We start from the raw sequence: 22,678 nt of genomic DNA on the forward strand, positions 1-22,678 counted from the left end.
ATGCAATTTTTACCTCCGAAAAGCCTTCTTAAATAGGACTCTGCTCTCATGGGTGGGATTAATGGCGTTATAAAAGGGCAGGTTAGGGCCCCTCTTGCACTCTCTTGTCTTTCTGTTTTCTACCATGAGATGATGCAGCAAGAAGACCGTTAACAAGTGCCAGTCCTTGTTATTGGGCTTCCTCATCTGTGAGTCTATAAGTTTCTCCATTATACATGTCCCAGTCTGTTGCATTCTGTTATACAAGTCCAAAACAGATGAAGAAAATGGATGAAGACTTGATGTTCTACAAGTTTAGAATAATAAACAAAGGCATGGATGATTAAATTTCTATCTTTCACTTAAATGTAAAGCAAATATTATTTTCATCACTTCTGTTAATAGACAAGATAATGCATTAGTTGGACTTTGTAGTTGAGTATTTGGGGGTCTTACAGATGGTTGGAAACTGTCAGCCAAGTTTCCAGCCTTCAGAGCCTATAGGAAAGGCCTAGTTCTCTGAGCATGGCAATGGTAATTACCTGTGGTTCTTAGAGTATCAATGTTTTGGAGCCAGGGCATACAAATCCATGTTCTATTTTCCAAAACTAATCACATGGCTCTACCTATAAACTGAAAGATTTAGTCTTCCTTTTTAGTATGGAGAAAACTAAAATGGTCTCGTATTGTTTATGCAATAATATGACTATTAAAGATTAACGACAGACTTTTAAAAAATGGAATATTATCTGGAAAATTCAGAAATCAGCATTTAGAATATAAACTCTCTTGTTAATTGGCTTCTATTTCAAAGTATTATGTAATTCACAAAGGGGTCCCTTAGGCAAAAATGTAATCAACTAAAAATGTGATTTTAATTAGCTTACAACATTTTAAAAACCGAATCCTTTGCTTTATTCATGTGTGTGGTGGTGGAAGGAAGTGAGTGGCACTATCCATAAATCTGGGACTTGGAATAGAAGAGTTAGTGTCAGGAGAAAGGATGTAGATTCCAGGGGCACAGAAAGTGCAAAACCACATGAATAATGAGACTAGTGCCAGCAGAGGGTGCTGGCGTGGCACAAAATTAAGATTTTTTTTTTTTTTTTTTTCCCTTAAGAGGAGGTCTCAGATAAAAAGACAGCAGGTGTGAGGGAAAATGTAATACTGTTTGGATCCACTTGGAGGTATGAATTTCCTCTGCTGCATGAAGACCTCTCTGGTTTCCTTCAATGTCACATGAATTTTAGGCAATCTCCTAAAGCACAAACCTCTGCCATTTGTGTCTGTGTCTGAACAGGGCTGAACAGTTTGCCTCCTGTTTCCTCCCGGAGGACTTCTAATGGCCCCTGGCTGCTCATCTGTGTCTCCTCAAGCATTTGGACTCCCTACTTTCTTATTTGCCCAGTTTTTACAAACCTATTTATGTGAACCCTAAAAAAACCCATCAAACCCATCAACTGAAAGGGGTCATTTTTTTTTCCATGAGGCCACCTTAAAAACAAGGTAACAAGTTCTGGGGAGCCTATGCAAAGTAGAGGTTGTGAAAGTTCAGGTGGTGGAGACAAAGCGGGGCTGAGTTTTGGGCCGAGGAGAGTGGCCTCTTTGGCGGTGGAAGCAGGACATTCAGAAAGGTCCCCAAGACAGGTCACTGTGAATGATCCTTGCATGCAGAGATCAGCAGGAAGTCCACTTGCCCACAGGGCCTTTGCGAACCGGCGCTTTTAAACTGTTCTGACAAAATTCTGGGCTGGGAGTCAATTAACCTACTGGGTCTGGACTTCCTCCTTGGTTTAACAACAAGGTTGGGAACTTTGATCCAGAGGCCTCTTCCAGCTCTCACAAGCTAAGGACAAGCATTTCTAAGTGACACCGCGGGCTCTGAACTCAGGATAGGGCCAGCGAGAAGAGACCGGACTCGGTCAGCACCAAGGACAAGGGCCCAGGGCCCACCATAGGACACGAAGTCACTTCCAAGCAATCTGGGCGTTGGGTTCTGTGGTGGTGCAGGAAAGTGTGCTGGGGAAAGTGTCAAGTGTTGTGGGAGCGGGTGGAGCAGCCCCGGAGAATGAGGTCAGGCCGGTGCCCGCTGCGGTGTCACAGATTCTGCGCCAAGAGGCCGCGGGTGGCTGCTGCTAGCAGTCAAGTCCTCCCTCCAGCCTGCGTGGACCTCTCCATCCTCTCTCCTGCCCAAGCATCTCCTAGCTCCCCTTACAGTCTCGCGCTACCATCGCTGCGCACTCGGGGCTTTCGGACAAGCTCGCGACACCGACCCCTTAGGGCCGAGGACCCAGGGCAGTCTTCCTGGAACTCCAGCCCCAACTCCCTACAAGGAAAGCGTTCCTACTCCTCTGTCCTCCTCCCTGGTGCCCCGCCCCCGTTAGCCCCGCCCCTCCAGCCCCGCCCGCGGTTGCCTGGGGAACCACGGATCCCCGCAGCTGCAGGAGGCGTCTGGCCCCGCCGAGCAGCCCCAGACGCCACGGTCGCTGCCGCCACCACTGCCACCGCGCCCCAGCTTCTGCTCTAGCTCCCGCGCCCTCCCGGCCAGCCATGCCTCCCCGCCGCGCCCAGGCGCCCGGTGCGCAGCTGCTGCCCGCGCTGGCCCTGCTGCCGCTGCTGCTCAGTGCTGGGCCCCACGGTGGCTGCCTCGCCAGCCCGGTGCCCGCCGCGCCCCTGACTGCACCCGGACCGTGTGCAGCACAGCCGTGCCGGAACGGGGGCGTGTGCACCCCACATCCAGCGCCCGGCCAGGAGCATGCCGTCTCCGCGGGGGAGCGCGGCTACAGTTGCACTTGTCCCGCTGGGGTCTCCGGCAGCGACTGCCAGGTGAGTGGACGCGGCACGCGCGGGGAGAAGGGCAGGCTGGAGACCCGCGTCCTCTCCCTGCCCGCCCTTGCTGCTGCTGCCTGACGCGGGGCTCCAGCACGCCCGAGACTGGCTTTTGCCACTTTAGGGAGCGAAAGGAACCTACCTCTGGACCGATCCTTTAGGTGCGGCTAGGTGCGGCTCCCCTGCCCACACTAATTCGCGGGCGATGCCAGCCCAGGGCCCAGAAACCACCCCAGCCCCAGTACTCTTGTCACGACCGCTGGCCACAGAGTGGCGCGCCCCTCCTGGCCCCGACCGAGCCAATTTCTGCTAGAGCGCGGTCTCCGCGCCCAGGGTGGCAGCCCAGAGGAGCCGGCTCCAAGCATCCCTAGTGAGGTGTTGGGTGTTCAGCTAGCCCCTGCTTCCTGTCCCATTGGACCCTATGTGTGTCGAGGGTGCATGATGTGGGAGGCAGGTGGCGGTGGGCCGGGTGCCAGGTGGTCCACTACTTTCCTCTCCTCCCTCCACTTAGAAGAGCTCTGACAAGCAGCCATAGGCCGGAGGGCAGCTGCCTCCACTCGGCCTGCAACCAGCCCTTTCTAGGCGTGGGAGAGGGCACTGGAACAGTGCGAGGCATTCGCGGCGCCCTTAAGCGTGGGGCTGGCGGCGTCGCCCTTCTGGCTGGACGCTCCTCGAGGCGTACTCTGGGGGCTGGCAGCCAGGGTGTGAGCAGGGCACAGGGACGACTCCCAGAAGAGTGTGGCGGTAGAAGGAAGGCGAGCGGGCTAGCCACCGTCCTTGAATTAGAGATTTCCAAGAGAATTTGGTACAAAATAATAAATGAGGCTTTTCCAAGTATATTGAAGCTCGGCGACACCCATTCGCATTCACATTTTCAGAGGGCGAATTGGTAGGGCCAAGTGTGTAGGTAGAAAATCCTCAAGTCTCTTTCCAGGGTAAGGATGAATCCGAAATGATTAAATCAAACCACGTGAACGTGGAGAGTATTTGGGATCGCTTGCTTTCTTCCTTATATTTAGGGTGGAGGAGTTTGTTTCATGCAAATATGATACAAAGAAGAGTTACTTTGACGGTGCTCAAATGGGCTTTTCTAAAAAGGGGAAAAAGGTCTCTCTGTTTATAACATAGACTTTATTTATTTATTTATTTAGCGGAGGTAAATGGGATTGAAAAGCTTGACCTTGACTGAATTTTTGCTATTCGTCTAGAATCTTTTTTTTATTTGATAGCGAATTATGAGCTCGAGTTTGTATTTTCAGTATTTTTTTCTTCTTCTTTGTTAACTGGTTTCAAGACGCTTTAATTCCTTCAAGGATGATGATGGTGGTGGTGAATTTTGTGATATGAACACCAGGAGTATGTTTGGGGTATGTCAGCTCTTTAGGAGAAGTGCCTAGTGGAACCATCCTAACCATTAGAACAAAGTCTTGCTTTTGCCAAAATGAGAAATGCAAATGAAAAATCAGAGAATGAATCATACTAATTCTCCCTGCTGATTGATGATTTATATGACTTTTCCTGAAGAAGTGAGTTGTCCGGCAGCTTCTATTAAATGATTGTTGCATTTACAACAAGGTCTGAATTCCTCCTTTGAAATAAAGAGCTGACCTGCACCCAGAATATAGTGGGAATAGGCAGGAGAAAGAAGGTGAGTGTGCACATTAGTTCAGATCAACCTGAAGAAGACTGGGCATTGGGAATTTAACACAACTCGGAGATTTTTTTTTTTTTTTTTGGTGACTCTAAAATTAGATATAAGAAATCTTCAAGAAAGGGGAAGAGTGTGTTAGTGCTTTCAAAAGATGACTAACAGAGAAGCACAAATATTTTGATTTGTCTTAAGTAGCGACTTGATATATAAGGTAATTTATTCAGAAAAGTCATGAACTAATACATAAATATTGCAGAACCAACTGGTTCAAAACAGATTCCAGTTTCCTGTGTAGTTCCCACTTCAGCAGGCTTGGCTTTGTGAATACTGTCCACCTGAGAAAGGACACTGGATGCTCCGAGGTCCTCGTTGGAGAGAGTGCAGTAACTGTAATTCTAACAGGAAAACTTAGCAGTTCCGACCTGGTTACCCAGAAGAGCTTCTGGCCTTATGGCCATTATAGCCCATAAAAAATTCATTCCTGATGATTTTAATTTAATCTTTCATGAGCTTGCAGTAAGACTCCAGACTCTCATTTCTATAGGAACAGAGAACAAAACAGATAACAATACTACAAAAGGCAACCTCAATAGAGAAATTAGAAAAAAACAAAACAACAACAAAATCCCCACATACTCAGCTACAGATAAGGGGAGGGAAGGTCCCTATTGCAGCCCGTGTGGTTGTTCACAGGATAAATTGAAGATGGAATTTGATCTGTGTGTGAAGAGACTCTTTTAAACAGAGAGTGCCACCCCTCCTCTAATTACAAAAGCAGTCATGTTGACAATAGTGGCATTCGAATCTAGAAATTTCCCTTTGTGTGGAAAATTTTGAGAAAACCAGGAACCACTAATTGGGACCCAAAGGGGTGAGGCTGTCTTGAGCTTTTCTGGGGGGCCTCTTGGTGCTGGCTGGGGAAGCATGTGGTGTCCCAGGTGCTTCTGTGTTATCTGAGGAACAAGGAACTCACAGGATCTGGAAATTGTAGCAGGGGTGTCTGTTCCCTCATTTTCAAATTACCTCACAGGGTTGGTCCCAAAGAGTCTGATTCCACTTTTTGATGTTTGTTGACAGCTTTTAAGCCTCACCATGCTGTCTCTCCCCATCCCCCGTGCCTAGGCAAGCTAATAAGAGCCTGAGGCCTTCCTTCTTTGGTGTTCCTGGGAGGTTCCAACCAGGCACACGGTGCAGCTCCAACCTAGGCCCCAAGCCAGCCTCTGTTTCTTGCTTTCTCAAGCCACCAGAATTCTGGGTCTTCTCTGAAGGTGTTTTCCCATAATAACATGCAAGTGATGCTAAGTAAAAGAAATATAAATGTTTCAGGTAGGTTTGAAAAAAAAAAAACTTTAACTTGTTAAAATTTGAGGTTGTTTGTATTCTGGTTTGGATGGGGAAACAGGCAGGTATCAGAGGTGGTGGCCGTTTGACCAGTTTTTCTGGCAAGTGGTACAGGAGGTCCTCTTTTATACTGGGCTATCCATCAAGGGTAAGGATTATTTTAATGTTTGTTGTTAAGTTTATTTTATTTAAATGAACTAATTCTTTGCAAAATATCCAAGCAGTCACCTTTTTTTTTTTTTAAATTACATGTTTGCTAAGGAATATATTCTTTCAAATTATAATAAAAATGTGTCAATTTCTGCACTTGGAAAGAAAAAGGGCAGCTGCTTTTCATGCAAATTAATGTTACTCATTAAGCTGATTCTATAATCCTCTCTTCTGATCAAACATGCTAACATGAAATGGTGAACACATTTTTAAAATTGAGATTTGCTAACAAAGAACAACATAGAAATCTAGAATCTAGTTCTTTGTATGGCATTGGTGTTTTCTACTGGACTTTACGTGTGCGCGTGCGTGCGCACACACACACACACAAACACAAACCTCACACTGTGATATGTGCAAGATGTTGAATACCAGCAGCAATGTCAAAGGACATTGCTGCCCTTTTTTTGTGTGGGTTGTTGTTGTTTTGTTTTGTGGTACTGGTGATGGAATATGGGGCCTCATGCGTTCTGGGCTAGCGCTGTACCACTGAGCTATATCCCCAGCCCCAGGACATTGCTTCTTTCTCTGGCCATTCTATTAAATATTTATAACCTTGAGAAAGTCATTGTCCATCCCTGAATCTCAATATTCATATCTCTAAAATGGACTAATAATACTTATTTTCTTTATAGAAATGATGCAACTTGAAAATAAGAACCCTATAAAGTTTTTTCTATAAGTATAAGGAAGTGTGGTGAGGATGAATTTTAAAACATTTTGAAAAAGCAAAATGTTACGCAAGTACAAGGTATATCAAGAGAGGATTATCTTTTCCCTGTGTAAACTATGATTATTCCAATTTATTCACTGTCTGTCGTTGTTTTCCTTCAATGAACAGACTTGATCTTTTCTCTCTATGAGGATGAGCTATGCTATGACATAAGTTTTTAAAATGACAGATTAATTGCATTAGAATTTTTATAAACACATAGTTCTTTTACTCTGAAATAAACGATTTCTCAGGAAATTCTCGGTGACTTGACATTTTCCTTTGAAACGAAAGAAAAAAGTGTCAAAATTCCTGTAACAATTTTAAGAAGGAAGCAGTTGACTTTTTTGGTGTTATTAACTTACAATTTTCTTATTTCATGCATGGTGCTCTTGGTGTATTTTTAGGAAACGTCGCCTTCCTCACATGGGCCACCTGACAAGGATGCATTCTGGTCCTAGCTTCTTCACTTAAGCATCTCATGTGACATGGTGCCATCCAAGATGGTTTTGTTTATGTCCTCATTTCACAAGCATCAGAGGAAGAAAACCTAGTCTGAAGTTGAAGGGCATTTGAGTCAGAAAGCTGAATGCCGGGTTGTATTTTTAGAGTCTTTACGTCCTTACTAACTCAGGAAGCGGCTGTGGTCAGAGCCACCTAACCTAGAGCAGCAACTGCAGAATCCTGTCCCCACAATCAAAACCCAGAGACATGGCCTACTTTCCTAGACAGAATGTCTATGTATTTACCTCCTCCCCTGCTTCACCTGCCCTCAGCCCTGGCTGCTTATTGGGGTCACCTGGGAGCTTTAACAACCATTCTGGGTCCTTCTTTGCTCCATCCCCCAGATTCTGATTTAATTGGTCTGGGGTGGGGCCTGGGCATCGGTCATTTGTAAGTCCGCTCCAGGTGATTCTACTGTATCATCAGGGCTGAGAAGACTGCTAGGCTCTCATCGTCTGTCATACCCAGCCTGCCAGCATGCAGCACGAGGCAAAGAAAATAAGATAGTCACATCCACTCTTGTTCGTTCTGACCCAGAGGGCATCCAGGTCCCAGGTCCAGGAATTCCTGGACAGCCTTCTCAAGTGTAGATTTTGCATCCGCAAGTGGATTCTGAGTGAAAGGAGCACAGCGTGGGAGTGAGACCTGGCTTGGAATCTGGCCCCGGTGCCCTCTGAGGAGCAGCTTCTCCCTCTGAGGCTTGGGGTTCTCATCTGTGGAGACAGGATCCTGATGCCAACCTTGAAGGTGGGTGTGGCTTAGAAAAATGTCTTGTTAGTACCAAGCCCCCAAGGAGACACCACCAAGGAAAGGTAGCTCCTCCTGTCACCTGGGTACAAAGAACCTAACACAGAGCAAAAGGAGCATGTGCTGGCAATCTTAGGTTGTTATGGAATCACTAATTGTTTTTATTTGAACTCACTAATCTCCAATCAATAATCAGGATGTGCATCTTGGAACTGTTGTCTTTAAGAGCAGGGGCCTGCTCTCCCAGCTGGAGTGAGGGCAGACAGGCTCCCAGTGCAGGAGCTACGTGTAGTAGTGTTACCAGGCTAGGCCTCTTTGGCCCACTGTGTGGCCTGCCAATGAGTTTTGCAAAAGACAAAGAGTTTATTCACGAGGTGACTGTGTATAGAGCCAGGACGGCAAATCTCAAATTCGTCTCCCTGAGGAAAGGGTATGGAGCTATTGATGGGACGAGGCCTGAGGAAAGATGGATGGTGGTTAGGAAGTGATTGGCGGTTTGCTTGCATAGAATCAAACTTCATCAGCGGTCACTATCATGGCCCACACACCAGAGGTCATGGCTCACACGCCTCTCAAATTGGTGATTTTTAAAGTCAACTAAAAGCAGGTGAAACAAGTTAAAAACTAAAGGGTGTATTTAGGAACTAAGAGCAGGTAAAGCCGGTAAGTGAAAGGGTCGATCCAGGTCTCCCTTGGATTCGGGAGGTGCTCCATAAATATTGCTGAGTAAGTACTGGCCTCAGTGGGATACAGTTAGGGGATCGGGGGGCACTGGGTCCCATGGGACAGATCCAGGGCATGTGTGCGGGGGCTGTGTTTAGGAGGAGGAAATTTCTCGAAGACAGTTAACCTGTGTAATACTTTCTGAGTCTGTTCTGGGAAGTGCAAAATATTTTTCCAAAGGCTTTTTTGAAGTAGCCTTGGCTTTTACATTTCTAATAAAACTTCTTCATAAAAATACTTTTCTGATGAACTAAATCAGGGGTTGGAAAAACACAATCCACATCCCCTCTCCTCCCCCTCCGCCCCCGGGCTAAGAATGACATTAATATTTTTAAGCAGTTGAAAAAAATGAGGATAATTTTTTTTGGTGATAATCCTATGAAATTCAAACATCAGTGTCTGTGGCTAAGTCTGTGTCATGCACAGTCACCTTTTTCATTTGTGTTGTCCGGGCCATGCACAGTATGGCTGCAAGGCCAAAGATGTTTATTATGTGGCTTTTGACCTTCTCCTAAATATTTCTGCACATGTTTGTGGAAATATTTTATTTTTTCATTTTGATTTATTTGACTTAGCTAAAGGCTTGTTCCCTTTCTATTCCTTCTTGATGGATATCTGTAGCTCAGACTCTTGGGCTGACCAGTGGGCTGACAAACAGAAGGATAAGCAGAGTCCCTGTCTTCAAAATGCTTAAATTTCTAGAATGTTCCAGGATAGTCCTTAACTTTTCATTTTATATCTGCCCTTGGTCAATACTTGGATGTCCAGTAACAGTCTATTTCTGGGGAGGTGCAGGCAGCAAGGGGAAAAAAAATGCTAACCTGAAAGGTTTCAGGTGCATGTGAAAATGAATCCCTGCTGAGTTCCTACCAGCTCATTAGCTTTCCTGAAACCTATGTCCTCATTTATTAATAGGGTGGTTGGTAGGATATAGAAGGGTGATACCCAGAACTGGGCAGGGGACAGGGGAAGAAGCTGTCTCTGGCACAAATTGGCCTTCTATAAACACAAATTTTTTAAAAAGTGCCATTTTTATAAAAGTGCTTATGATTCTTCACTTTATGGCTAAGGAAATTTACCACGGGTCATCCAGCGCCATGACATCTGAGCCTGGGCATTGTGGCCTTGGGTATAGTTTATTACTATCACTATATTTGCTGTGGCCTTGAACCTCAAGTAAGTACTAGAGGGGAGCAGAGAAGAAAAGAGGAGTTAGTGGTTCCAGATGAAGCAGTTTTAGTTTTTGGAGGGATGCTTTGAGTCAGTAAAATGTTGATTTTTTTCCCCCCTTGGAGAAATAAAAGTATAGGGCTTTTGAAAAGAGTGGAGATCTGAGAAAGGAAACCAGTGCACATAACGAAAAGTCACTTGGAAAGAAAACTCTGCTATGTTTTGCTCACAGCTCCCGGCCTGGTACATCCTTTAGAATTTCAGTGCTGGTACTTACCTGGTTCTTATAGTTCACTTAAAGGAGGATTTGTAATTGCTTTGGGGTTCCAGAGGCAGACTGAAACTCCTTTCTGGAGTTTCTGTGGTAGAAGTAATCACCAGAGAGGAAGACTATCTAGTCCTTCTTCCATGGGAGATCACAAGCATTCCCTTGAGTTAATACTTAGGATTTACTGGGGTTGCTAGGTCACGTGGTGAATGCATGTTAAACTCTGAGTAGCTGCCAAACTCTTTTCCAGAACAGCTACATGATTCATTGCTACCAACAATAAAAGAGTTCCAGTTGTGTGTGTCCCTGTCAGTTCTTGGTATAATGTTGGTGATTTAGATTCTAGCTTTTCTAGTAAGTGTGTAGTGGTATCCTATTGTGGGCTTAATTTGCATTTCCGTGTTGGTTCATGATGCCCATCTCTGCATATGCTATTTGCTATCCATTATCTTGATGAAGTATCCGTGTGTGTGAGCTGCAAGAGTTTTCCCCCATATTTTGCACACATAGCCTTTATTTGATATGTGATTTACAAATATTTTCTCCCAGTCTGTGGCATTTAATTTTCTTAATAGAACCTTTTAAAGGGCAGGTTTTTAAAGTGGATAAAGTGTAAGTAATTTTTTTTCTTTTATGGATTGTGATTTTTTTGTGAACTAAGAAATCTTTGCCTAACTCAAGACCTCAGAGATGTCCTCATGTTTTCATCCTATGTTTTTTCACGTTTTAGGTTTTACATTTGGTCCTACGTCCCCTTTTTAGTATTTGGATGTTTTGTTTGAATGTAGTTTTGTAGTTCTTATTACTGCAGTTTTGTTCATTATTTTTAAACAGATGATATCTGATTGTTCCAGAAACATCTGTTGAAAAGATCATCTATCTCCATTAAATCATTTTGGCACCTCTGTTAGTCAGCTTGCCATCACTGTGACAAGATAGCCAAGAAGGTCAACCTGGAGAGGAAAGGTTTATTTTGATGGTTTCTGTCCGTCTTGCTTGGCTCCATGGCTGTGGGCTGGTTGTGAGGCGGAACACCACAGTGGGTATGGCGAGGCAAGGCTGTTCACGGAAGTGGGGGCGGTGGGGAGGGAGAGAGGCTGGGGGGAAAAGACTGGACAAGATCATAGCCCTCCAGGTCACCATCCTGGTGACCTACTTCCTCCGTCTCGACCCTCCCTCCTCAAGTTCCTGGTACGTCCCCATAATGCCATCAATGGACTGATTCATTGATAAGGTCAGACCTTTCATGAACCAGTTCCATCCCAGAGCCCCACCTCTGAGTGGTGCCACACTGGAGACCAAGTCAACACACAAACCTTGGTGGAAGATTCCAGATCCAAACTGTGATGACAGCTTTGTCCAAAAATCATTTGACCATACTTGTGTCGGTCGGCTTCCCAACTCTTCATTCTCTTCTGTTGAGTTCATAGATCTGTCTCTTTGTCGATTCCATACTGTTTTGAGACTATTGTAGCTTCTGGGAAGCATGGAGTCAGGAGGCACGATCCCTGTCAATCTACCAAATCGTTTTGTCTCATCTAGATCCTTTGGAACCTGCTCTTTAGGAGAGCATAGAAGGGGGAACCGGGGAGATATTGAGATGACAAGAATTCCCAAAAAAACAGGATAAAATTTTGCACTTAGGTGGGACTAGGATTCTGAACCTGGGCTCCACAGTTGAGTTCAGGAGTAGGTGGATGTACTGAGATGCCCACCGTGTGTGTGCATATCCTAGAGGGGAATGGTCCACTCATTTCCTGGGGTTCTTTAAGGAGTCATCCATCCATAAATCTACCACTGGATTGGAAGAAGCAGCAGCTGAATATCTGGTGACCTCTGGGCCTGGATTGAGGCACAGGTTAGGAGTCCATCAGGGACCAGGAAGTGTCACAGGGTAGGGGTGCAGGATAAAGTACAGGATGCTCAGTTCAGACTGAATTTCAGATAAACAATGCATATAAAATATGTGCCAAATATTACACTTCGTTTATCTAAGATTCAAGTTTAATGTGGAATCCTACATGTGGATTTGCCAAATCTGGCAACCTCATCCCAAAGGTCTGACGAGTCCCTGTTCTGATTCCCAGCTTTTTTCTGAAGGGTTAGTCAAATTTTTCTGAAGGGTTAGTCAAATTCTTATCACCTAAGGCAAATTTTATTAACCTGAATTTAACTTGTGTATGGAATCGGCTCATAGCTTTATGTCTTCATTGGCCCCTCTGGGGTAACTGTCAAACTGCCAAGGCATTAAAAATCTGTGCAAACGTGGTAAAAAAAGGCCTATGGGTCAACTTGTCTTGCCTGCTCTGCCTCTTTGCTAATTATCTTACCCTCTGCCTCTGCACCACTCACTGTTCACATTTTAGTGTAGCTTTACATTTTCTTCTCTGTACACATAAACACATATGAAAACTATGTAAATACTTACATGCACATGTGTTTAATATAAAAACGAAATCTTCCTATCCACTATGTACGGCAACTTTTTCCTGAATCTGTTTTGAATATGTTACTGTGTCTTAAAATGGAAAGCGAGCTCATTCTTTGGATGAATGGTATTCCAATGGATAGTATTCCCCAGGGCTGCTGAGGATCCAACCCAGGGCCTTCTGCATGCTGAGCACATGCTCTACCACGGATCCACACCCCAGTCCTCTGCTGTCTGCATAGTTATGTATTCCTTTATGTCCTCAATAATGCACATTCTTTCCAATCTTTTTGTTATAATACTGTTGCCCCAACCACCCCGCAACACATAGCCACCCCTCCACATACCTTCTAATTAGTGTTGTTAAAGTGTCATCCAAAAAGCTTGAATAATTTTACATGTTTACTAACAGCATATAAGAATGCCTATTTACTCACATTTTTATCCACACTGGCATTCAAAGTTTTATTTTGTGTATATGTGCGTTAATTGATATGTAAAACATGACATCTTACTGGTTCTCTTTGCGTTTTTGTTTTTATTTTACTTATTGTTTTCAGTGCTGAGATCAAACCCAGGACCTCACACATGCTAGGCAAGTGCTTTGTCACTGAGCTATATCTCCTGCCTTCTCTTTGCATTTTTGAAATTATAAAGGTGGGAAAACATTCTTTATGAATTGTCTACTGTTATTTTTGCCTTATTTCCTTTGGGTTGAGGTTTTTTTCCCCCTATTGATTTGTAACAGCTCTTTGTTAATGAAGGAAATCACTCCTTGGTTCTTTGTGTTGTGAACACTGTGCCCCTGTCTGTAGTTTTCCTTTGATCTTGCTTACACTTGTTGTTTTAGTCTTTAGAAGCTTAAGATTTTTGGTTCTTAATTAACCAGACTCATCAATGGGGGTGGTTGATAACTTTTAATTAGAGTTCTTATGTTTGATGCCATTATCATTACTATACAAATATGTTGAGAACTCCGATTTGAGCCAAGAGTTTACTTTTGAAGAATTCCATTTTGGCCAGGATTTATATTGGTAGAGCCGACCTCTGACCTTTTTAGAACATAGTATGAGATATGGCCACAACTTATGCCTATTTTAAGCAGGGGTTGGCATAAATCATATTTAAACCTTTTCAAATGTCTCAACTTTTTATTGAGACTGGAAAACTGAAATGATTCTGTAACGATTAGGATTCTTCAATGCTTTTTTATAAAAATAATGACTCAGCATATTTCTTCTTTAATAATTGGTGTGGCTTCCTTAGTATTTTATTAAAACCACTAAGTTAATTTTAATGGTATTATTGGATAATAAAGAATTTCTTAAAAGTCCTTGTCATGGTCTGATTTCAAAAAGAGTTCCTCTTCCAGGCTCAGGCAGAAAAAGATTTGTCCTAATATTCAGCAAAATGCTAATTTCCTTTATGCTTTAATCTCTGTATTGTATTTTTAGCTCTTTCCCCTTGAGAACAACCTTATTCTCCTGACCAGGGATTTCTGCGGTCCTCTATCATCATCTGCACTTTTTAAAATTGACCACTGGGTTTTTTCTTTTTTTGCTTTTGCAAAAGGGAATTCTTTCATTTCTGTAGAAAAGCCTCATAATGAGACAACTAATAGGAGAGACAGAAAAAAAAAAGAACTAATTAGCATTTCTATGAAGCACAAAATAAACTCTCAGCTGGAGAGAAGTAAATTCACTGTTATTGTTTTTTCCTTTTGGAAAGGGAGGGCTGGATAGGGCAGGGTGGGGACTTCGGAGCTAAACTGATAGAAAGGGAAGTCAACCTTTTGGTTTCCTAAGGAAAAATCTTGTTAATTTTGTGTTCAGCCTTAACAGTATGATGCTAAAACCTGATGTTGACACCTTTTTAAAAACCACAACTTGATCTCTCTCAGTGGCCAATGTTGGAGACATAGAGAAGGTTTTCTAGGTAAGCAGAGCCAGTGGGAACTAGGGTAAGTCCAGAGCCTTGCTCCTAACCTAAGTCTTCTAGTAGCTGCCTTCTTTCTTCCATTTATTTGTAAATGTCCTTTCTTGGACAACATTGACATGTGAGTGTTGCCAAGGAGATGGGAGCAGCAGGGGACAGGGCACCGCAGGGAAAGCTGGGCTGACCTCTTCCTTATTCCTCCCTGCCATTCCCTGTGGATCCCAGAAGGCTCCCTTCCTTGCTGGGTCGGGTCTTCTCTCCCAGGAAGAGGGGCTCAGCCATAGACCTGCTTCCTTTGAGGGTCTCCAGATGAAAGGCTGCTTCTCAGTGCAGTTCACAATAGTCAAACTATGGAACCAGCCTCTGTGCCCACCGACGGATGAGTGGATAGAGACAGTGTGGTGTGTATACATGATGGAATTTTATTCAGTAATAAAAATGAAATTATGTCATTTGCAGGAAAATGGATGAAACTTGATCACATGAAAACTAAAAAGAGATCAATAGAAGAAAGGGGGGGGGGAGGGAGGGAGGAGGGGGGAAGTGTCTCACTACTGAGTTACCTCCCCAGCAGTTTTTATCTTATTTTGAGTCAGGGTCTCACTGAATTGCCCAGGCTGGCCTGAAACTTAATATGATCTTCCTGCCTCAACCTCCCCAACAGCTGAGATTACCTGTATGTGCCACTGTGCCCAGCTTAGAGTAACTGTTTTAGAGTGAACAATTCGGTGGCATTTAGTATGTTTACAATCTAGTTCCAAAACTTTATATAACCCAGAAAGGAGGGTTATAAAAACCCTCCCTCCTCCACCCCCATTCTCTAGCAACCACCAATCTGCATTCTGTCTCTGAGGGCTCACTTATTCTGGATATTTCATAAAAATGGAATCATGTAATACAGAACTTTTGGATCTTGCTTCTTGGCATGCTTTTCTTACTTGTAATGTGTAAGTGCTTTTTTTTAATCACTGAGTAATATTCCATCATATACATAGACCCCATTTTATTTATCCATTCATCTGTTGATGGACATTTGAGTTGTTTCCACCCTCTGGCTATTGTGATTAGCTGCTGTAAAATTCTGGTCCAAGTAGTTGTTTGAGTCTTTGCCTTCAATTCTTTGGGGGCATATGCTTTGCAGTGCGGTGGCTGGGCCACATGGCAATTCTGTGTTTGACTTTTTGAGCACCCACCAGATGGTGTTCCATCTGTGTTATCTTCTTATGCAACCTGAACCCCAGATCCCCTGTGAATGGCTACTTGTACCCTCTGTTCGCATGCCAGACTGATGTCCTCTGGCTGCTCTCCTTGTCTGGGCATATAGTGTTCCAGAAGCGTCATTTGAGAGCTGGTCTTCAGTTCAGCTCCCAGTGACACTCTGCTAGTCCACCTCCATTGTGTCTTTATTCACGGGTCCTGCTTCCCATGGCTCCCTCCCAGAGGGTCTACCTATCAGGGAGCTCTGTTCTCTGACTCACCCAGGCCCTGAGACTGCCCTCATTCTAGTTCCTGTGGTCTCCTGGGCCCACAGGGGCTTGGTAGGCACTTGAGCCACCACAAAGTGGTCCTAGACGTCATTGGTCCAATGGTTTCACTTCCTGAAGAGGAAACAGGACAGAAAATTAGAAGAAGATAAGTAAGGCCACCCAGATCCTGAGTGTTTTTACAAGACCCCAGCAAAGTCTTTGATAGCTGGTTGGGTAACCTTCAGAGACCCTGAACACCTCCCCTTTCCTAGACCCTGCCACCCCTTAGGCACATTCAGTGCATTCCATGGAGAAATTGAGCCCATCCCAGCTGACTGGCTTGCTAAGGAACTGGCCCAGGTGGGTTCATGGAGAACACTTATAAATGGTCGGTATAAATGAGCAATCTGAGTGAGCTGGGGGTGGGACCCCTGCATTTCCTGACCTGCCAGAGCAGGGCTGAAGGACTGGAGATCCCTTGTTGCTTAGCAACTGCTGCCAGGCTACTTGGTTCCTACTCCTGACCCTTGTTAATGTCCTCAGGGATTGGGATTTAGGCAGTGAGTTTAACAACGAGGTTTAGAAAGGAGCTTGAATTGGGTGTCTTTTAGGCTCAGTTTGGCCCCTCATGAACAGGTCTGTCCCGCCCCCTAGTCTCCCAAAAAACAACTGAAGGAATGATCATCCAGGGATTTGGCAGTTCTGGAAACTCGGCAGTTTGAGGCCCAAAGAGGGTCACAAAACAATTGCAGGCTCAGATCAAGAATTGGCGTGTACTTCCGCTTCCTGCCCAACCCTGCACCTCCATCTCCGTCTCTCTGTCCTACTCAAAGTCTGTATTTGGCTTAATGGAATGATGGGAGGGAGAAGGAGGCAGAGCTCTTTGTTTTTCAATGCAAGATTAATTCTATTGGAATCTTACCCGACAAGAGGCCATTTTTTGAGTACTGATTACAACGGCTAAAGTTTCATAGATATGTTTTAGAGCTGGGAGGGACCTGAGAATTTGTCTTGTTTAGTCCACTCATTTTGTAGAAGAAACTGAAGGCCAGAGAGATGAATGTTAGAGTTGGGATTAGAATTTGCCAACTCCTATCCAGGGCTCTCTCCACCAAAGTGTTTAAGCCCAGACATTGCTAACTTTGAAGACAGTCCTGGAGGGGTGGATATGGGGATCTATAATAAAATATCCATGTTCTTATGGATATTGAGATTCATGTCAAATGCTCAGTTCTCTATATGAATGGCTGCAGGCTACATTCTTGATGTATATTGTACTTTAATCCTCTTATTTCTTTGGAGGAGGCACTTTCTCCACTGGATCCATGAGAAGACCAGAAAGAGATTCTTGGTGACTTTCCTGGAGTCCTACAGTAGGTTAAGATTGAGTTTCTTGTCTACAAATGCAGAGCTTTCTTCATATGATCACAGCTGTCTGCTCTTCTCATCCCTGTAACACAAGTAAAGTTCTTTACACAGGTGTTGGGCACAGTTCTCAAATCCACTAGATTCAGTTGAAGATTGTGGAATGGATTAAAATGGTGGACTACTAACTGTATGCATCACATCATTTCATTTTTTTTGGCAAATAATATATTTTAGATGGTCAAGAAGTTTTAATATGGACTAAAAATCATTTTCATTTAGATCACAAGCATTTTTTTTCTGCATGATTTCATGCTTTTATCCAATACTTTCAGAAATAACTATGTTGAAAGTGTGATCTTTAAAAAATTTTAGTTTAACAGAAAACCTGTAAAGACAAGCTGAGTTTTTAAAAAAATGGTAATTAACTTGCATAATCACTTGTGCCAAAAAGTTCCATAATTTGGTTAATCACAGCTAAATGCCAATAGGAGTGCTAAGATGAAGAGGGTGCCTGCATATATGCATGAGTATGAGCAGAGTACAATGATATGTCTGAGTTTTATTAAGTGGACCTATAGTGTCTTGAATATGAATGCATCAGACATGCCTGTAAGGACTTCAGTGATGAGGCCACATCTCATTTTGTCATCTGATGGATGAGAAAAAGTGAAGACCATAAAGATTAGCAGACCAGGTTAGAACAAAATTCTTCTATATTGTATGTACTAATCAGAATTCTTTGGGTTGTAAGCAACAGAAAGCCCAATTCAAATAACATAAGCAAGATAGTAAGTATGTAAGCTCACATGACTGAAAAGTGTTGATGTAGCAGTGTCTGGGGACTCGGCTCCTATCACGAAGGTAATGAGCTTCCTCATTTGTCAATTCCACTTTCCTCTGTATTGCTTAATTTTCAGATTCCAAGTAGTGATCCCTGTAAGTTCCAGGTTCACATTATCCTTATTGTCAGTAACCCCAGGGAACACGCCCCTATATTCAGTCGTTCTAGAAAGTCTTGAGATTAGCTTTGTGGGGCTGACTTGGGACTCGGGTACATTTCTAAACCAATCATTGTGATTTTGGGGTTGGATTCTGCTGATTGGCCTGGCCTAGGTCTTATGTTCACCACTGAACTTGGTGAGTAGCTCCGGTTAAGCCATGGGATCCAGGAATGGAAAGAGGTCTTTTCCTAAAGAAATTGGGATTCTGCTCTCAGAGGAAGAGGAAATAGCTATCGAGAATAAGATCAACAGATGCCCAGTAAGACTTATTACCATTTTCACTGTGGGCTTTCTTCATATTTGAATGTCTTTGATAAAAGCTAAACACCTTCTCTGTTTCTGTGAAGGTGTTGGCCTGGTAGAACCTCTCAGAGAGGCACGTTTTTTCTGTGGCCATGTGTAAATCACTGCCCATGTTAATCTCTACAATCTTATTTTAAGTGACAATATCTTATATTGGAGTACAAATAAGAATAAGGTAGTTTCAACCTATTGTAATATATGTTTTAGGAGAAGGTTAATATCTATTTCTTTGTTTCCCCCATCTACTATGTGCACATGCACACATATACAAACACATGCAAACACTTGTATACACACACACACTCACACACTGGCTGGGCCAGTTTTAGAAAATGTGTGTGTATTTTAATATCTGGCGTTCCAGAACTATCCAGGATTGTTTACCTCATAGGTGTCCTGATGCAATGACACTGACACTTAAAAAAAGAAAGGATCTCAGGAGATAGAGCTGAAGTTTTCTCATCAGTTGGATTCTGACATTGAAGGGATTTTTCCAGGGACTTCACTTTCCCGTGCCTGGGTCCATGCAGTGGCTGATGTAGTAGGAAGTGTGGGATTTGGAATGGGAAGACCCTGGTTCTGGTTTGGCCAGTTATGAGGACAGGAAGCAGGTATGTGTTTTACAAGAGAGAAGTTCATGACAGCTGTCTGGAAATGTGTTTCCATATACATCCTTCCATGGGAGAAGGCACCATAGTTCTGAGCAGAAGAATTCCATGTAGGCTATGGAAATGCTCTTCACTCCAGCAGGGGCACCTGACTCCCCACTCCTTCAGTGTAGGTGGTGCATGGTGAATTCCTTCATGTGGAAAATGGAGGGACCTCAGCCGGATGATCAAAGGTGAGAAGTCATGTTGACAGTATGCACTCTGGATATCATGGGATGGGAAGGACACTCTATCTCCTAATGGAGTGACATTCTACAGAATATCTGACCAGTACTCCTGAAAGTCAGAGAAAGAAATAGTCACAGCTGAGAGGAGACTCGGAAGGCATGACGGCTAAGGTAATGTGCGATCTTGCATGGAAACTGTAACAGGAAAATGACATTAGAAAAAAAGAAGGATCCAAATAAAGTGCTCCCCCCCCCCACCCCGTGCTGTAATTTCTCTGCTTTGCATTGGCCGTAGCTGTGGGGTGGGGTGTATGGAAACTCTGTACTGTCTTTGCAACTGTTCTGTAACTTTAGAAAACTTCTAAAATAAAAAGTTTATTAAGAGAAAATGAGGGTTTTTGACCTGTGGTTTGATAGTTTTGTGTTATATAAATAGTCAAGAATTGAATATTCAGTTCAAAATGAGAGAAACCAATCTGCCAGATGTGCATAATCATTTTATGGTGAGTAAATTACAATAATTGCTTATGTTTATTTTGTTCAAGGCACTGTTTTAAGCACTTATATATATACATACATACACACACACACATACATACATACATACACACACATACACACACTAATCTGTTTTATCTTTTTAATTACACAGTAAGGGGAATAGTGTTAGTATTGTCATCATCTGCACATCCCACTTTAATTTTATAGAGGATGAAAATGATGAAAGAGGTTATGCAATTTTTCTAAAGCCACACAGGAAGTGGGAGAGCTGGACTCTGAACCCAAACAGTCTGTGCTTCCCGCCGTGCTGTAATTTCTCTGCTTTGTATTGGCCGTAGCTGTAGTCTCTTAGCTATCTTAGATTTGCAGCCTATTTGTTTTTCAATAATAATAAAAACAACATACATTCATATACATGCATACATGTATATATAAAAATATAAATAATGTGTGTGTGTGTGTGTGTGTGTATGTGTGTGTGTACTGGGAGCTGTGTAGGATCATAGATACCCAGTCATCTTGTGTATGTCGGGGGACTTTCTCCAGAAATGATCAGGCATGCTTTAGTTCTTCATGTATCTGCCCCCATAACTCCCACGGCACCATTGATCTTTAATGTTTCCCATGTTACGAGCCCAGAACAAATTGTTACTGGAAATTAGTTCAAAGGTAAATTGATTCAACAAATGGTGTTGGGAAAACCAATCATCCATGTGCAAAAGTATGAATGGGACCCTTAATTTATGCCCTATAGAAAAATGAACTCAAAATGAATCAAAGACATAAACATAAAAGCCAAAACTGTTGCATTCCTAGGAAAAAAAACATTGGGGAAAACTTCATGTCGTGGGATTTGGCAATGATTTCTTGGATATAACACCAAGAGCCAAGGCAGCAGAAGAAAATATAGATAGTTCAGATCTCAAAATTTAAAACTTTCATGCATAAAAACCCACTTTTCAACAAAGTGAAAGGCAACTCATAAAGTGGGAGATATAGTTGCAAATCATCTATCTGAAAATCAGGAACTGATATTCAGAGTATATAAGGAACTCCTAAAACTCAACAACAAAAACTACACAACCAAATTTAAAAAATGGGCAAAGGACTTGAACAGACATTTCTCTAAAGAAGATGTGCAAATGGACAATAAGCACATGAAAATATGCTTCACAGCACTAGTAAAAGGAAAATACAAATCAAAATTACAGTGAGTATTAATGGTGTAGATAGGAGGTGTTCCCCAAAAGCTCATGTGTGAGACAATGCAAGAAAATTTTGAGGTGGAAGTGGTTAGATCATGAGAGTCTTAACCTAATCAGTACATTAATACATTTGAATGGATTAGCTGGATGGTAACTGTAGGCAGGTAGGGTGGGGCTGGAGGATGCAGGTTACTGGGGGCATGCCTTTGGGGTTTATATTGTGTACCTGATGAGCACAGCTTTTCTTTCCTCCTCCTGCCTCACTTCAGGCCCAGAGTAGTGGAGTCAGCTTTCTATGAACTGATACCTCTGAAACTGAGAACCAAATAAACATTTTCTCTTCTAAAATTGTCTTGTCAGGTCTTTTGGTCACAGCAATGGAAGAGCTGTCTACAACAGTGAGATACCACTTCATACCCATTAGGATGGTTATTATCAAACACACACACACACACACACACACACATCATACTCACAATGTGTTGGTGAGAATGTGGAGAAACCGGAACACTTGTGCCTTGTTGGTGGAAATGAAAAAATGGTGCAGCTGCTTTGGAAAAAAGCATGGCAATTCCTCAAAAAATTAAACATAGAATTGCCATATCACCAACAATCCCACTTCTGGATATTTACCCCAAAGGAGTGAAAGCAAAGGACTCAAACAGATATTTATATACCTAGGTTCATAGAAGTATTATTTGCCATTGCCAAAGGTAGACATTACACAAGTGTGCATCAGTAGATGAATGGATAACAAAATGTGGAATATATATACAATGCAATATTATTCACCGTTGAAAAGAATTTTGGAAACTCTGATACATGCTATAACATGGGTGAATTTTGAAGACATTATGGAGAATGAAATAAACCAGCCACAACAAGACAAATGTTATATGATATGATCCATTCTATGGAGTTTCTAGAGTGGTCAAATCCATAAAGACAAGGAAGAATGGTGGGTACCAGGGGCTGGGATGAGGAATAGGGATTTGGTATTTAGTGAGTACAGAGTTTCAGCTGGGTAGATGAAAGAGTTCTGGAGATGCATGATTGAATGGTTGTACACTGTCTTTCATACTTCATGCCACAGAACCATATACATAAAATTGCTAAAATGGTTAATTTTATTTTATATACACACATATCTTTGATACATATTTTTTTAAAATATGGTCAAAAATGAAAAAAAATCTGACAATAAAATACCTAGATCATTAATGGAAGAAGAAAGTATAAAGAAAGATAATCAGCTCTTATTCCTGGAATCAAAGCTATGCCTACATAAATATCAAATTGATGTATTTTTTTTGAAATTTGTTCATATCATTTAAAGGTCCAAATTTATTGACATGAATTATTCATAGTTTCCTCCTGTTGTTTTTAAAGGTTCTGTAGGATCAGTAGTGATGGCTCCATTAATTGCTGGACCTACCTTCATTGTTTTCATTTTTCAACTTCCATGGGGTTTAGTTTGATGTATTTTGAAATATTTCTTGGTC

General features: G+C 42.7%; 1 protein-coding gene across 1 annotated transcript in view; it reads left to right on the top strand.

The window, feature by feature from the left end:
• The first annotated feature begins 2,529 nt into the window (after positions 1–2,529).
• Positions 2,530–22,678, top strand: part of Dner (delta/notch like EGF repeat containing) — a 291,214-nt gene continuing 271,065 nt past the window's right edge. The window contains exon 1 of the mRNA XM_027942023.2: positions 2,530–2,805. Coding sequence (XP_027797824.2) covers positions 2,530–2,805 — 276 coding nt within the window. The remainder of the gene's footprint in view (positions 2,806–22,678) is intronic.

This window comes from Marmota flaviventris, chromosome 11 (assembly GCF_047511675.1).
Source record: "Marmota flaviventris isolate mMarFla1 chromosome 11, mMarFla1.hap1, whole genome shotgun sequence".
NCBI lineage: Eukaryota > Metazoa > Chordata > Mammalia > Rodentia > Sciuridae > Marmota > Marmota flaviventris.